The sequence below is a fragment of the Acinonyx jubatus genome, chromosome B4 (assembly GCF_027475565.1).
Source record: "Acinonyx jubatus isolate Ajub_Pintada_27869175 chromosome B4, VMU_Ajub_asm_v1.0, whole genome shotgun sequence".
In the NCBI taxonomy this organism is placed as follows: domain Eukaryota; kingdom Metazoa; phylum Chordata; class Mammalia; order Carnivora; family Felidae; genus Acinonyx; species Acinonyx jubatus.
Window position 1 is genome coordinate 132,083,387 of NC_069387.1, and position 16,581 is coordinate 132,099,967.

The window sequence follows — 16,581 nt, forward strand, 5'->3', positions numbered from 1 at the left end:
GCTCCAGAAGGGCAAGGCCTGCCCAGATGGGGACAAGTGCCGCTGCGCGCACGGGCAGGAGGAGCTCACCGAGTGGCTGGACCGGCGTGAGGTGCTGAAGCAGAAGCTGGCCAAGGCCCGCAAGGATATGCTTCTGTGCCCGCGGGACGACGACTTTGGCAAATACAACTTCCTGCTGCAAGAGGATGGGAACACCGCCGGTGCCGCCCCAGAAGCCCCTACTGCTGCCACTGTCACTGGGGAATAGGGCCATTTGTGGGCCTCGGGGTGAAGTCCTAGGGTCAGGGGGCGGGGGTGGGGACAGAGGTCCTGATAGGAGGGCCAAGGCAGGCCAGGGCTGGGGACGGGGGGCCGCCCTCGTCAGGCAGCCCCCGGCCCCCTGGGGCCCCGTCTGTCCTCCGTCCTCTCTGCCCCCACCACCTGTGTGCATACCCAGGTGCGTGTGCTGTAGCCCTAAGCGGTCCCAGGGTCCTCGTCCTGCTGGAACACCCTGGGCAGACACCCCTAGCCCCCGCTCTCCTGGTTGGGGAGGGAGGGGCTTGGCTGACCCCTCCAGCTTCAGCCTACAGCTTTAACTTCTGTCTGCTCCTAAAGGGGGCCCAAAGCTCAGGGCTGGGGAGCCTGGGGTCCCCACTTGAATCTGCAGCAGGAGGGTCCTTTTCCCTGCCCCACCCTCACCTCATCCCCACCTCCCTGGGGGCAGATCAGTACACAACAGAGGGCTGGCGGCCCCAATTAGCTTTAAAATGCAGCCCCAGGGTGGAGCTGGGAACACAATACTGGTCGCTTGCCCTCTGGGGCCTCAGTTTCCCCTTTGGTTGGAAGAGTGGGAGGGGCTGGGCTAGATGATCTCTAGAGCCTCTCCAGGCCGGCCACCAGCCCAGCCCTCCTCCCTTGTGAGCCACCAAATGTAGACTTTAGGTCCTAAGAGTCCTCAGAGATGACTCAGCTCAAGCCCCCCCATTGCAGATAGGAAGACTAAGGCCTGGAAGGGAGGGGTGATCTGCTCAGGGTCTCCCGCCCACGGCACAAGGTAAAGCCAGAGGCAAACTAGTCAAAAGGCTCAGGGCCAGTTGTCTGCTGGAGCCTCCAGGCTCTTGGCAGGAATATGACAGTCTCTGAATCAGTGTGCCATGGGGGCTCCAGGCAGTGGAACTTGTTGGCTGAAGAAGGGAGGCTCAGGGGATTGGTCATGGCAGTACCCTGTAGAGGGTCGGTCCCCTCCTGAGGATGGTCGTAGCAAGTGTAGCAGCAAGTTGCTTCCCACGCCAACTCAGGGCGGTGGTAACAGGCAGGGCACCCATGGGCTCAGCTCCTGCATGATGCACTGGGAAGAAGGGGGAAGGGTGGGGGTCAGGGAACGTGGAGAGAAGGGAGATGAATGCCATGGGCCACTCTAGGATCGCTGAGCACCATGGGTCACTTTAGGATGGGACACAGCTCCTCTTTCTTGAGGACCCAACATGGCCCTCATCCCTTTCTCCCCAGACCCAGAATACAGTCACGCCTGTCTGTCCCAGCCCTCCCTGATTCCCGGCCCTGCCAGCTGCCTGGGACCTCAGCTGACCCCCAGCCCCTACCTCCAGCCACCAAGCCCTTTCCCATGCCTCTCGTCTGACCTGTCTGCGTGCACCCCCTCCTCTCCATCCCACCCACTGTGGGCAGACCCGGCCTCCCCTGGTTCCTGAGACATTCCAGAACGCCCCACACTGTTGGCACAAGAAGTGGGGCCCCCCGGAAGGAACCGGGGACCACAGCTGGAGTCAGGGGTGGGGGGTGAGAAAAAGAAAATGGAATCCCCCTCATTTCTCCTCAAGCAAGGATCGATAGTGAGCAATGATGTGATTATGGGCACCCCAGACGCAGAGAACCTTGTTCCTCCTGCTGTCACTGCCCAGCCTTTCCCAGTAATCGTGGCATGCATCCTTTCTTCTCCCTGCCCCCTTCCCCCAGCAGGCCAGCAGATTCGTGCTGGTGGCGTGGCTGGAGGGGAGGAGAGACCACACCCGAGGTGGGGGCCGTGGCTGTGAATGTCGATGACACTTGTTTTCCCTGATCCGTGGTGTTGCAGTCTGTCGTCACCAGCCTCGTTTTTAGTGTGTATATATGTCGCCCCCGTGATGCATATATACACAGGTATTAAATATATCGCTCTATATAATATTATATATGTGTGTGGTATCCAAGGAATCACTTCTAATGAGGGCTAAAGATAAAGAATTTGGCCAGAAAATGCAGCCATCCTGGTGTGTAATTAAGAGGGATTTTTCAGATTCGGGGACTTGGAGCCATGGGTTGGAGGTGATTTCTCAGCAAGGGCAGGAGTGGCCTCGCCTGGGCCCAGTTTCCAGACCACTCCAGCCTTGCCGGGAGAGAGCAGTGGTGCTCCAGGAAAGAAAACGATTGGTGTTTGTCTCCTGCCCAGAAGAATAGGATTAGTGTCCAGATTTTTCTTCAACATGTTAGCCATCCAGGGTCCCCTGGGATCTGGGGCTCCCTGGCCTGGCCAAAGCTGGATCCCCCACAGGGTTGGGAAGAGGGCCAGAGGTGGGGGACCTGGGGACAGGAGTACACTTTGAAGGATGAGGGTGATTATTTCAGTCATGACCCTGACTGGGAGGCTTGGAGAGTTGAATCAGGGGCCCGTGCCTACTGCCAGCAGGCAGGGACAATACTTTAAACATAGTGATGGGGGGGGGGGGGCAGGCGCCCCCAATGTGAGTATCCCTTTGGAGTAGGGCGAAGGAGGGACGCTGCATTTCTCAGCTGGGCAGTAATCAATTTAATGGTCCTTTTAAAATGTCTGTGTATTAAAAATTTAAGAATACCACACTTTAATATTAAATATTCATAAGGTCTAGTATCTTGATAATAATGTAGATGTTTTAATAACAATTTTTGTCCTTCTTAAAATAAAATGAAAGAAACTTGATTCTTTTAGCCTTTGTTCTAGAAAATAAACGTGTGTACTTTGACCTCTGTCCTCGACCTCTGTCGCTCCTGTTCCTCCCTGCCTGGAGCTTGTGCCCAGGGGCCTGGGCTGCTCTGTCCACTTGGAGCAGAGCTGCCTGGTGCTGGGCATGCCTAAAGGCAGAAATTCCGAGGGGTGAGGGGCAGAAGGTCTGTGTCCCTGTGTAAACAGGGCCACCCAGCTGACCCCAGCTCAGGCAGCGCCTCGGCTGGCAAGGACAAGCTGTGCTGTGTACAAGAGGCCCCAGCAGCCACCCTTCACTGGCTCTCCTGCAGCCTGCCTGCTCACAGCCTTCCGCATGGGGGTCCTGAGGTACCCACACCTCCCTGCCTTTATCAAGGACACTGTCCTGAATTCCGGAGGGTCGGCTCTGTGCCCTTTCTGGGTGTGGCTTTTCCAGAATAGCGAGGAGGCATGCCATGCCATTGCTTTGGAATATGATTCTGACTGTAGCCTGGACTCCTCGGGACCCAGATTTCTCATCTTTAAAAGGAGAGAGTATATTAGATTGGGAATTCTCAATTCGGGGAAGTCCATATCTTCTGGGATGGGAGGTACTTTCTCAAATCTCTTGGGTTGTGTGTGTTGCAAGGGATGGAGGGGGACCCTGATGGGAGGGGCCACATATGTTCAAGAGCAAGCTCTCACCAGATAGCTGTCAACTGCAGTGTGGAGTGACACCAGGAACAGGGGGCCAAAGGTGCATAGGGGCTCAGGTGCTTGATAAATGACCGGATGAGCAAGAGAAACCAGCAGCTTGATTGAGCACCTGTACACCAGACACTGGATGCAGCATGTCTGTTCCCCATGACAACGCTGCACATTTGGTGTCCACATCTTAGAGACATTCAGCAAAGGTTCCAAGGACCCTCAGGAGACAGTAAAACAAGAAACACTGGGAACTGGGTGATTGGCAAAGGTCCCTTCAGCGCTGACGGTCTGGGGTTCTCAGCACCCCTGGTATCACCGTGAAAAACCAAAGTGGCATGGCAAAGTACAGGCCCCCAAAGGAAACCTCCAGACCCATCCTCAAGCTGGAGAGATCATGAACCTGCATCCAGACCTCCCATGAATTCAGAAAATCAAAGACCGTAAGATAAGCAGGACTTCAATGTGCCTGGTGGACTAAACTCTTGAATTCTCTACATTCCCCTAAATTCTCTTCTGGGCCTCCTTTAGCTCAAGTTGGTAAACATTCACTGAGCACCCACTCTCAGATCCTGGGAACAAGGTTACTGAAGAAATGTGGCTTCCCTTGAACCCAAGTCTGCCAGCGGATACAGACCTACATGGGAGAGGGCAGGATGGTTTGACAGGCACTGCGGTGGGAGGCATTGCAGGTGCCAGATCTAGGGGGGGCTTCCTGGAGGAGGTGAAACTGGGATAGAGGCTTCAAAAGATTGCTGTCCCATGGTTGTCAATGCGCACTCGTTGTCCCGCATCTTTCTTTTTCTCTCAATTGTATTTCATGCGTGTCTCCAAGCCCTGATATAACTTAGGTATTATGATCAGTGGCCGACACTTTATTCATCAAGGGACCGGTGCTGACTTGAGCAGCCCCCAGTTATTGAACACACATCTGTTTCTGGTCTCCCCTCCTGTGAGTAAGGGTCAGAGTGAGCACCACCACCACCACCATGGAGCCCCAGCAGGCTTCTCCCTGCCTCTGAGGAAGCTGCTTCTGAGGGAGGCCCTGGGCAGGTGGGGTGACTGTCAGGGACCTGCAGATGGTGAAGGGGCTCTGCACCTCTCTAGAGAAAGCCCTTGAGGGCTTTGCCAGAAACTGCATCCACATATACCCCCTCCCCGGGGAGCCATCTCTAGTAGGCATCAGACCTCTGAGCCAGGAAACCCAAGAAGTGCAGACAATCCCAACACGCCTGCCATGCGGCCCCTTCCAAATGTCTCCGGGTTTCTATGCGGCCTCCCCTTTCCCCATCTCTACCCTCTCCAGCCTCTTGACCCAGCAACCTGCTGATGTGGCCTCTGTGAGAGCACAGGTGACACTGCCAACTGGGCCCCCTGGAGTAGGGGTGCCACCTGGACTGACTTGCAGTGGCATGAAAATTCCCTAAGGGCAGGGACCTGCCCGGCCGGGTTTCTGACTTAACTTTGAATCTCTCACAAAGTCTTGGCTGGTGCCAGGTATGCAGCAAGTACTCACTTATGGTCTTAGATGCTTAGCACATCTGTACATTGGAAGGGTTCTGCAGAGAGTTCATAGGGACAAATGTCCGAGGACGGAATGTCACTTATCAGGTGGGTATTTTTGCGACACAGGGAGTTTCCTGTTGCCTCTGGAATCATGCTCTGTGGGCACCTACCCACTGCACCTTTGTGGTAAGCCAGTCTAGCACACCAGAGAGTTCTTAGGCCAGGGAGCGGTTCAGTCAGCTCCAGCCTGCAAATCCCAGGTCAACTTGAGGCAACCTGAATGCGAGGCCCACCTCACCCTCACTGCCCAGGGTCTCAGAAGCACAGGGCACTAGAAGGATAAATAAGAAACTAAATTTGTTATGAGGTAGAGGAATGGGGAGGAAGGACAGGGATAGAAATTACATATGTGCATGTAATGTTTATGTATTTTTGAGAGAGCTTGGGAGTGGGGGAGGGGCAGAGAGAGACAGGGACAGAGGACCCAAAGAAGCAGGCTCTGAGCGGACAGTAGAGAGCCCGATGCAGGGCTCGAACTCATGAACTGTGAGATCATGACCTGAGCTGAAGCCAGGGGCCCAACCGACTGAGCCACCCAGGCACCCCTGACATTATATTTCTAAAGTATACCTTTATCAAAAGTGTTGAGCTTTGGCCATATAATGTTCTTTGTATTCAAAACTTGAAATTAACTTTTAATTAATTTGGGAAAAGAGCATAGTTTGGGGAAGGCTGTTAGGGAGGAGGGGAGGGTATGTAGAGGACAGGCTGAGGGCTGTTGGAGAGGCCAGGGGGGTTCCTGGAGTATTTTTGCTTCTGTACAAAATATTTTTGGAAAACAGTGAAGAACTGCATAGAAATCATCTATGCGCAGGGAACCAAATGCTTATTGCATCTACTTGGATCGTCAGAGACATAGACCAGAACTGAGAGGAACTTTAGAGGTCACAACACTGAGTAGTTTTGGAACTGAGACCCAGAAGGGCTATGCAACTTGTTCAAGATCCCATGTCCGTGTGCGGCCTGACACCATCCCTCCCACCCCCACCCCCACCCCGCCGGCCGAGTTTGATGTCAGTCTTCAATGGAGGGAGACATACAAAATCTTAGCTTTGACCACACATTCAAGTGGCCTGGGGACCACAGAGGCCAATGTCCTGGTGAGAGGGCCAGAGAGCGGGGGCTACAACAAACAGCCAGTTGCCACGCAAGTCCCCAGGATGGGCTGGGCAGAAGGACGTCACCCGAGACCAGCCTCCACCAGGTTGGCAGAGCTTGCTCCCTTTCAATGGTGCCTGCTCTGCCTGCCCTCCCAGGGCTTGTCTGCTGGGCACCTGCCTCTTTCCCTTCCCCGGAAGACCAAAGGAATCCCAGGCTGCAGATATTCTCACTTCTTGTAGGAGCGCAGACTTCAGGCTCTGCAGATGGCAAAGCCGCAATTGCACACACCACATGCAAACCTGTGTGCCTTGCAGGACACATGTGCGGAGCATGCGGATACCTGCCTCAAAACATGCCAACAAACCTCTCTGGGCTCACGAGCTTGCAGGTGAACGTGTGATGCCCCTTCCCGTGCTAGTGTGTGCCAACACAGAGTATGTCCTCTGTCCTGAGCTGCCTGGGGTGCCAGGGTCTCAGGTTCCAGCCCAAACTGATCTCCATGGCCGGCCCTGCCCTCTGCTGCACTTGGCCACCGGGGCCCCTCGGCTGAGAGTGCCTGAGTGTGCAGGGCACACTTGCTGTGGGCGTGGAGACATCTCCCTGTTCTCACCTGGCAGGCCCCGGTTATGGCTCCCAGCCTGGGGGAGAACTTCCCTTTGCAAAGTTAGATAACAGCCCGGGCTCTCTGTCAGAGGATTGGCGCGGCGGCTCCACGTGCTGCGGCTGGCGCAGAGCCAGGCCCGCCCTGCCAGGCAGCGGGAAGGGAAGGCCTGGCTGCAGCCGGAGCTGGCGGGTGGCCGAGCTGGGGGCGGACGGGTGGGCCGGGGCCCCTACTGCCCATTGGCTGCCTCAGGCTCCCGCCCCGCCCGCCTCCAGAGCCTGCGGCTCCCGGGCCCGCTCCTGTCTCTCTAGCTGCTTCTGAACTCCCGGAGCAAGCACCTCCTGCCGGGCCATGTCGAGCTGTGACCGGATTGGAGTGGCCCCTGCCATGGACATGCCTGAGGTCCTCAAGTCCCTGCTGGAGCACTCTCTGCCTTGGCCAGAGAAGAGGACAGGTAGGAACAGAGGTGGCCTGCGTTGGCTGGCTGCCCATGTGCCTGAGGGGTGGGGGCAGTCACAGGCACCAGTGGCAGGACAGGCGTCTCCAGGCAAGGGAGGGTCCTCGGTAGGGGTCTGCCCTTGGCCCCTTCCCGGGCAGGCGGAGGGCTGGGTGCAGAGAGGGACACAGTGGGGGAGAGCGCCACTGCAACTCGGGGGCTGCCTCCGAGGCCTGCTAGCTTTGGGAAGCCACGGCCAGTGTGTGGCCGCTGACAGGTGCTGTGCTCACGTGGGACGAGGGCAGGACCGGAGCGCCCTGCCCAGAGAATGCACTGAATGCTGACTGCTTATCTGGTTCCTTCCCTCCGCACGTTGGGATGGCAGCGGGCTGGCAGAGACTGTAGATGTGGGCAGCCTCCTGTGTCTGGAGAAGAGGCTTTCCTCCTTTCGCCTGCTTCAGCTCCCGCTCGCTGGAGGGCTGAACCCCTGGATGGGATGGAAGCCGTTATGTAACAGGACCACAGGCTCGCAGCCCCGGTTCCTAGGATACACAGGCAAACACGGGGCCAGGGAGCCAGCAGAGAGGGCGTGGACCGAGGGGCAGCGCCAGCAGCCAGCGCCAGGTGTCTCCTGAGTTCTGCCTGAGACACCAAAGCCCACGGTTAGATTTGGGGGCCAGGGTTCTCGGAGTGCGCCCTCCTGATACATCTCTCTCCAAATCTCTTCTAAGGTGTCCGGGGCTCACACCCAGGTCCTTGGTGCTCCAAATCCACATGTGCCTTTAAAGGAGCCCAGCAGTCCTCTGCTGCCAGTGTCTGACTTAGGAGCCCCGGGTGTCCTAGGGACCTTTCTTAGGCTATCCCTCATCCTGCTGTGCTGGCGCCAGATCTGTCTCACCACCAGAGCCCTGGTTGTCCCCACAGGACTTCCTTACAAAGGACTCTTAGCTATTCCCAAACTCTGGAGCCTGAGGACAGACACCACAGCCCCTGCCCTCTTTCTCACCCCATTGGGGAGTGAGGAGACACTGCCCAAGGCGGGGAAGGTGGCTCCCAGAGGTCAGGGCACGGTCCCTGTGGGCTCTCTCACAGAGCTCTGGGCCCAGGCCCCTCAGACCACCCCCCGGTGGTTTTGAACGCTGAGGCAGTCGGGGCCACCCCAGAGGTGGGTATCATTAGAAGGAGTTGGCTCAGGCCCCCAGCTGTTAACCAGGAGAAGCCCATCTTCCCTGGAAACCCTCAACTCAGCCTGGGCAATAAAGCTGCAGCTGACTTTTTCTTGACATCTCTGAAGGGCCGTGTGGGTGGATGAAGCTAGAAGTCCTTGCAAAAGCTAGATGTAGGTCCAGGCACGCAAGGAAGGTAGGGTGTCCCGGATGGCCCAGTGCACGCACAGGGAGCACCTGGGCGACCAGCAGCCCTGCAGGGACAGCTGTCAGCTGGGCAGGGAAGGGTTCTCGGGGCAACTCAGGACCAGGATGACAGGGCTTTAGAAATATGACAGCAGCTGCTGGCCGCTGGCTTCCAGCTGGTCCCTAGAGCTAACGCTGGAAAGTCCCCATTGCTTTCTGTGGATGGGCAAAATCGGGGTCTGGCACTGAGGGGGCTTGCCCAAGTTCTCAGGCCGAGCTTTTCCAAGAACTGGCGAGTTCTGGCTGAAAATCAGTTTGGCTGGTACGGCTGCGTTGGTCCAAGGGTCATGGACCAGATTCTCATGCCACCTCCTATCATGTCCCTCTCCTCATCTTTGATAAAAATGAATGTACCTACCTGAAAACCAATATTCCTTGGTGAAAAGAATACACATGCCACACAGAATGAGAATCTCCAGCAGTCATGCAGCGAGTACTTTATAAGTTTTCTTCCCCTGTGTCCCCTGACACTGGCATCTGCGCTCAGTGGGAGAACAAAAGGGTCGGCTAGTCGCCCCAGAGTGCGGCCGGTCCTCGGGATTGTTCACCCTTTGCTTTGGTGTGAAAGGGGTGGTTTCTCCGTGGGGGACGGCGGCCTGTTTACAAACCGCCCCCCCTTTCTCCAGCCCAGTGACTGCTTCGGCACACATTTAGGTCACATGCAGAGCATATCTTGGGTCCAGCGTGAGGGAATTTTAGAGGCAAGCCGTGCACGGTGTGAAAAAACCCAGGTGTGCTCTCATGAGACCCTGCTCTCCCTGCAGCCGTGCTCTAGTATAAAGATGTTCCCTCGGGGCCCCTCTCCCTCTTGCTGCCCTGGGCCTCCCACCCCAGCCTGCGCCGACCTTCACCTCTTTCCTGTCCCTGGTCGAGCAGACTTTCTCCAGCACAGCTAACCAGGCTGGAGACTCCCATGGCTTAAGGTTGTAGTGGCCACCTGGTGGACCCTCACTCTGGCCGCCAGGGTGACTGACTTTCCTGAGGGCAGACAAATTCATATCCAGCCAAAGAGGGGGTCTGTACCCTAAGCCCTGACTCAGTTTCTTCTCTGTCTCTGGTCCCTGATCCCTAAGGATTATTCTTGTTTCCACTCCTGCTCTTTCTCCTGAGGATCCTCTTCCAAGAGGTAATTCTGTTCCTGCACAGTCTATCTCTCACTTTCTTCTTCAGCTTCTGGAAAGACTCCGGTTCCCTCAACCACACTTAGATCTTTACACCCTGTCCTTACCTCAACACACGGGGCCTCAGCTACGCTCGGAGGCCGGCCCCCCATATTTCTACCACCTTTGGTCCCTCGGGCCTCCTTTTCAGGGAGACAAGTAGCATGAAAACACACCCAAGGTTGAACAAGTCCCTCTCTTTGAGCTGGGCAGACAGGGTACCTGCCTCAGGGAGCTTTTGACTAGAATTGTTTTTTAATGTTTATTTATTTTTGAGAGAGAGAGAGAGAGAGCATGAGCAGGGGAGGGGCAAAAAGAGGGAGACGCAGAATCTGAAGCAGGTTCCAGGCTCTGAGTGGTCAGCACCGAGCCTGACTCAGGGCTTGAACTCATGAACTGTGAGATCATGACCTGAGGGGAAGTCAGACGCTTAACTGATGGAGCCACCCAGGCACCCCTTGACTAGAATTACTTGTGGGCCACCCACCAGGGGAGCCTGGACATGCCCCCCCCTCCCCCCCCTCCCCCCCAGTCTGTAAAAGGGCAAAAAGAACACCTGCTTCCCAGGTCTGTTGCCAGGATTAGAGGAGTTGTCCTATGTGGAAGCCTTTGCAAACCGTGAAGTGCCACAGTTTTCTCTGCGAAAGACAAAGAGCAGCTGAGCCTGGTATTCTGCTCCTTCCACCAACATCACATTTGTAATCTGACCCTCATTCCCTTCTTTCCACCCTCCTTCCCATGGATATTCTCCTTGAAAGAACTGGATGTTGCAAGTTTGTGGGAGCACACACACAGGGCTGTCTCCTTGGAAACACGAGCTGAGGCTCCCAGGGCATGGTGCCATTGTCTGCACCTAACGGTGCCAGCTGTGCTGGCCAGAGAAAGGGCTGAACAATAGGCTGGATCCTAGGGGGACTTGCTAGGGCAAAGGCAGGGGTGCACAGGAAGGGCCTGGGCGTCCTCCCCTTGGAGGACTGAGTTAAGTGGCCCAAGAGGTAGGCTCAATGCAGCCTGGGCTGTCCTGAGTTTGGCCTCAGTAAAAGTCCATGTGGTTGCCTCCACTCCCAGCCTGGTGGAACCAGAGAAAAACTGGGAAATCGGAAGTTTGCTTTCAGGGAAAAGGAGGGGAGCTGGTCTTCTCTGCACTGGGCTTGTTACCTCCTTTAATCTTCACTGCCGCTTTTAAATGAGGAAGTGCACTCAGAGGGATCGGCTACCCTCCGGCCCGGTGTGTGGGCCATCCTCTCTTCTTCCCTCCCACCACAGGGACCCAGAGCCTTCTTTTCTGTATGTTCCCCACCATCACCAGGCAGAGGAATGTGATAAACTCATTCTCATCCAGTTCCAGAAACTATCAGTTAGTGTCCAGGAGTGCCCCTTCCAGGTGGCTCTGCATCTTTATGAGCTTGGCCCAAGGCTAGGTTGCCAAGGGAATGAATCCTGATTTTAAAAGCGCTGTTTCCAGTGTGAGCTTTTACATCCCCATGCGTGAAGTGGCTTGGCAAGGGGGTATGATTGTCCATTCCACAACGAGGAACGCTCAGGAAAGGGAAGGCCGCATGCTCGTCAGGAGTTCCAACCCAGCTCTGCCTGCTCCCAGGCTCCTCCCCTCCCACAGGATTCCCCAGGGTCTCTTCAATCATCCAATCAGATGTCCTGACTGCTTATTGAGCGTTTGCTAGCTTGTGGCACCGGGGAGAATGAGGCAGACACTGCCCCCTCGCCTGCGTTTGCATTCCAGTGGGGAGAGGCAGACAATCAGCCAGGAGGAGGATCTCGGCCAGCCTCCCCGAGGGAAGGGGGTGACACTGGAGCTGAGGCCTGGAGAGTGAGGAAGAGTGAGCAACCCCAAGAACTTTCAGGCTGAGAGAACAGCACCTGCAAAAGCCCTTTCCTAGGGTAGGAAAGACACGTGTCTGGGGAGTAAAAGGCCACCATGGTGGCCAAAGGTGAGCAAGGGGGAGAGAAGGAAGAGGTTAGGTTGGAGAGACCCGCAGGGGGCAGAGCCTGCAGGGCCCTGAAAATCATAAAGAAGAGTGAAGCTGTTACCGCCCTGCCTGAAGGTCGCCGCCCACCCCCACTTTTCTTGAGGAAGTGGCAAGTGGGGACGAATGAGGTATTCCCAGAACGACCCAAAATGTGATTATGCTGAGTTAACTTCAATGGAGCACTTGCTCTGTGCCAAGTGCTGTTCTCCGCAGCATGCCTGCATTGTCTCCTTTTGACATTCAGGCACAGAGAGGTTAAGTAATTTGCCTAAGGTCACACAAGAAGTAGTCAAAGTAGGAAACGGACCCAGATGGTCTGGTTCTAGAGCCCACACCCTACCACTGTGCCGTCAACACAGCTTTCACTGGAGACACCGTGGCTGTCAGGCGGTGGCTGTTGAGACGTGGCGCAGGCTGGATGGAGGTGATGGCTTGTCTGGAAATGGCCCTCTCAGGGCAGCTCTCCATCTGTAATCCGAACCCTGGGAGTGGACAAGATGCAAGCCAAACAGGAAACTCGCAGTGAAGAGATGGGCAAGAGTTAGTGAAGAGCCTCCACCCACCACTTCTCCCCTAGAACACACTGAGACCAAGGTACACACCACAGCCCAGAACTATGCAGCCACAGGTATGTGGGTCGTTGGCCAGGCTTGCGCTGGGGGATTTGCCACAAGGATGGCTCCTGTTTGTTATTCCAGGTTCCGCTGTGAATCAACACGACGACTGTTCCTTAACGTTAATAACATTCCAAACGTATATGACTTGGCTCTGAAAGATTTTGTTAACCTTCCTACCAGCAGCACTGCCAACAAAGCCAGCCAACAGCTTTTTCTCTACTACCTTGAACCAAGTTTTGTGCCCCCCTGCGTTGGGTGTTGGCAAAGCACACAGATAACCGGGCTTTGTTGGAGCTCTGGGGAAGCCTTCGCATTGTCCTGCTCGCACACGCACCACGCTCACGTCACATCTCAGTAGGCCAGAAGATGAGGTCTGTCCTACCAGATGCTGAGCATGTGGCCAAATAGATCATCGTGGGGTATCTGGCCAAAGGCTCCCTTGCTGGAGTTTTAGCTCCTCTGAACTTCAAGTTTAAATAATACTCCAAGTCTACACGATGGTTTAATGAAAGGTACTTGTTCTGTATATGCTCAGTTAAGTTTTGAACTGGGGTTGGTTAGCAGGTTTCCGGAACACTAGGGAGAATTTAAAGCCAGCCTCGCTATGGAAAATGGTCATTTCACATCCATGTCTCTGCTGTAGTTTGACTCTAGAACCCAGCCTCCCCAAAATAATTCTGCTCCTGACCCAACAGCACCTGAATGAAGGGGAAGGGTGGAGGCCCACCCACTCCATGCCATACACTGTTCAGGTGGGCACCTGAGAGCGCTTGTCACACATTATCCTCATAACCGCTCTGTGACGTAAGCAAACCCATCTGTTTCCAAGAGAAAAATCACCGAGACTTAGGCAGGAGAAGCCACTTGCCCAAGGCCAGGTGGCTAGTCAGCGGGCTGAGGGGAGACCCAACCAGGCCTGCCTTCAAGCCCACAAATTCACTGCTGCCCCCTGGACCACGCTTCCCTCGAGACGTCACTGAATTCAAACCCTGTCACTAAAGAACACTGAGAGATACCGCTTCATACCTTTAGAGTCTTAGCCATGTAATGACATGTTCTTTTTATGGAGATTTTCTTCTTCGTAGGGCTCCCAGACACTGTGGAAATCAGCTAATTACTCCTCACAACACCTATTCCTCCTCTAGGAGAAGGGGTGAGGCCACGATGTTGTTCCCACTTTACTGATAGGAGACGGGGGGTAGACAGGGGGCTACCGGCCAGGGAAGCCCCAATGGAATGGCTCCTGCCCCACCTCCAGGGAGGTGCTGTGGAAGCTGCCGGTCCACAATGTAGCTAACCTCCTAGTTTACAAGCAAGCACGAGAGAGAACACGTTTGTAGTGTTCCCACAGTGTTTGTGACACACCATTTAGCCTGCGGTTATCCAGGAGGAAAAAAAAAAACCCTTTCTAGGGAGTGCCAGGACACGAAAAGAGAATGGAATCAAAACTGAGTTGTAAAGCCCTAACCTGCTTGTCTTGCTCACCAGTGTCGTTGGCCTGTTAGGTTGGTCGCTCCAGGCTGGGTGGTAAGTGGAGTTGGCATTATGCCCTCTGGATAACTGTAGCTTACAAAGATACCTAAATCTTTACCCCTTCTTACTACACCCCACCTTTGTTATAAGCAAATGTTAAAACTTTCCACTGTTAAATGATCTCAAATCCAAACGTTTTTTTCCCCTTCAGTGATGTCATATTAGCCATGAAAATATACATTTAACTCTAATGCAGCAAGTCTCTCCATGGTCAATCTAGCCATTTTTTTTAATGTTTATTTATTTTTGAGAGAGAGAGAGAGAGCACGCGCACGCACAAGCAGGGGAAGGGCAGAGAGAGAGGGAGACAGAGGATCCGAAGCGGGTTCTGTGCTGACAGCAGAGAGCCCAATGCGGGGTTCAAACTCCCGAATCGTGAGATCCTGACCTGGGCCGAAGTCGGCCGCTTAACCGACTGAGCCACCCAGGCGCCCCAAAGTAGCCATTAAAAAAAAAAAAAAATCATGTCTATTTCCTTGGGCTACCCTTTGAAATGTGTTTCTAAAAACCTCTAGGTCAGTTTCTCCTAAAGATATCCTTATTTTTAAGGATTTTATTTGTAAGTAATCTATACACCCAACCTGGAGTTTACAATCCTGACATTAAGAGTCCCATGTTCCACCAACTGAGCCAGCTGGGTGCCCCCTAAAGATTCCTTTGCTCGGCCACACTCAGAACTCTCACGAACAAGTCTGCAACACAACCGATTTTCTGTGCACAATTTTGGTATTTCTACTAAACAGAGAATCACATGGGCATACATCAAGCAGTAGAGTTGTACCCAAGAGTTTTAGTAAAATTACGAAAAATACCAGTTGTTGCAGGGTTACAGTTGTGCTAGTGCATTGGCTTATGGAAACCCCACAACGTAGATCCTGTCCTATCTCCATTTGATATATTAGGAAAGGAGGCCTGGCGAGGTGAAGCAATTGGCTGGAGGTATGAGCCAGAAAGTGACCGAAGTCTAATGAGCATGGCAGTCAGAACTTGAATTTGGAGTCAAATTCCATCACCCTGTCCCAACCATCCCCCAGAGGCCCTTCAAATCTCCTGCTTTCCAGGCCTGCTCAGGGGCCCAACTTCTTTCCTCAACTCCCAGCAAAATTCTGATTGCATCAGCTTGACAGCTTTCAGCTAGCTGAGTGTTGCACCTACACCTAGCCCCAAGGACTGCAAGCTGCCATTCCTCAGCCTGACTACTGGAAGGCCCAGGCTCACTGGTGAGAAACGGGATAAACGGGCCAAAGCACCCCCTCCCCACCCACTCCTACCCGGCTCTGGGAGTTTAGACAGGGAGAGTGTAGTACTGTTTGGGTGCAAAGCAGAGCATCATTTACACTTTCAAGAGATGCAAAGTTCCTGGGCGCTGTATAGGAGCAGCTTCCTCTACCGCCTCCACACTTTGTGGACCCTCTCACATATTACATTTTTACGTGTTTCCGGAAGAAGTCCCGGGGAGTTTTTGTGTTTTAAGGGGGGAAAAAAAGGAGGTTCTCCCACAAAGCGTGTAATCGGTACCCTGTGTAAAAGAATATTGTTTTGCTTCGCTTTTCCCCAGGAAAAGGAAGGAAAGGTCCTGCAGAGGAACAGAATTTCAGAGCTCTATAGGATTTTACAGATTAGCCCAACTCCTGAATTGTATGGATGAGGAAACAGGCTCTGAGTGAAGCCACGCGACTTTCCCAAGGTCATAAGCTAGTAAGTGGGAGGGCGGAAGCGTGTACCCGGGCCCCGGCTCGGGGCCGGCCCTTTCTCTCCACCCGCGGGCCTCAAGAATGCTCCCTCCACGCTAGTGTTTATCTGGCCGCCACACCCGCACCAGAAACCCGGATCAGCGGGGAACCTGACACCTCCCCCGCCCCAACCCCCCAGCAGCGGCCAAGCTAGCTCTGGCCAACCGTACGGGCAGGGCAGGTCGCCGTCTGCGGCCCTGCCCTCAGCCAACCTCTGGGTCGCGGGGGAGGAGGGGGTGCCACCGCGCTGGTTTTGCGTTCTTATCCCAAGACCCTGGGCAGAGTCCCCGGAACAAAAAAGCCCGCCCCTCCCCTCCGGGCCGCAGCCCCGCACGTGCTGCGCCTCGTGCAACGCCCCGGACCCCGCCCCCGCCCTCCATTGGCTGCTCGGTGCCTTCCTCTTCTTTCCCCTCCCCCCACTAGACCAGGGCTGCGGCTCCACGTGACCCGCGGGGGGACGGCCGTGCGGCCCGAGCGGGCGACTTGATAGGCTCCCTCGGCCGGCCTGGCCACTCCCAGCCCAGCCTGTCTTCAGTGGCGCGTCGGGAAGGTGGCGAGATTGCGATGAGAGTGAAGGGGAAACGGTTACGGTGGTCTGGGAGGAGAGCGGGGGTTATGAAGAGGGAGGCGATGGTGAAACCACTGGTAGAGGGTAAGGGGCTGCGGCGGAAGAGGGCACGTGACACCGACTCCGGCAGGCGCCAATCAGGTGACACGGGCGGACGGGGCGGGGCCTCCGGCGTTACTCCTCACCTGGCCCCACACGTGCCTCGCTTACCCCGGCGGCCTAACCAATCACGGCCCAGAAGGCTGCG

The 16,581-nt window shown here is 55.1% G+C and overlaps 2 protein-coding genes and 1 long non-coding RNA gene across 5 annotated transcripts in view; 2 read left to right on the forward strand and 1 right to left on the reverse strand.

Moving 5' to 3' along the window:
• The window catches only part of ZC3H7B (zinc finger CCCH-type containing 7B), a 60,879-nt gene extending 57,947 nt beyond the window's left edge, over positions 1-2,932 (forward strand). The window contains exon 23 of the mRNA XM_027070634.2: positions 1-2,932. Coding sequence (XP_026926435.1) covers positions 1-247 — 247 coding nt within the window. The 3' untranslated portion in view covers positions 248-2,932.
• Positions 2,691-9,520, reverse strand: LOC128316511 (uncharacterized). Its single transcript, XR_008300544.1, has 2 exons — positions 9,094-9,520; positions 2,691-7,810 (listed from the first exon to the last, which is right to left on the reverse strand). It is a non-coding gene; the product is annotated as an uncharacterized LOC128316511 (long non-coding RNA).
• TEF (TEF transcription factor, PAR bZIP family member) overlaps positions 7,064-16,581 on the forward strand; it is a 21,940-nt gene continuing 12,422 nt past the window's right edge. The window contains exon 1 of one of the 3 annotated variants that reach the window (XM_015077894.3): positions 7,064-7,341. In XM_015077894.3, the coding sequence (XP_014933380.1) occupies positions 7,239-7,341 (103 nt within the window). In that variant the 5' untranslated portion in view covers positions 7,064-7,238. Of the gene's footprint in view, positions 7,342-16,315; positions 16,476-16,581 lie in introns of those variants that run through there. The other 2 variants (XM_015077895.3, XM_027070633.2) reach the window with 2 other exon arrangements.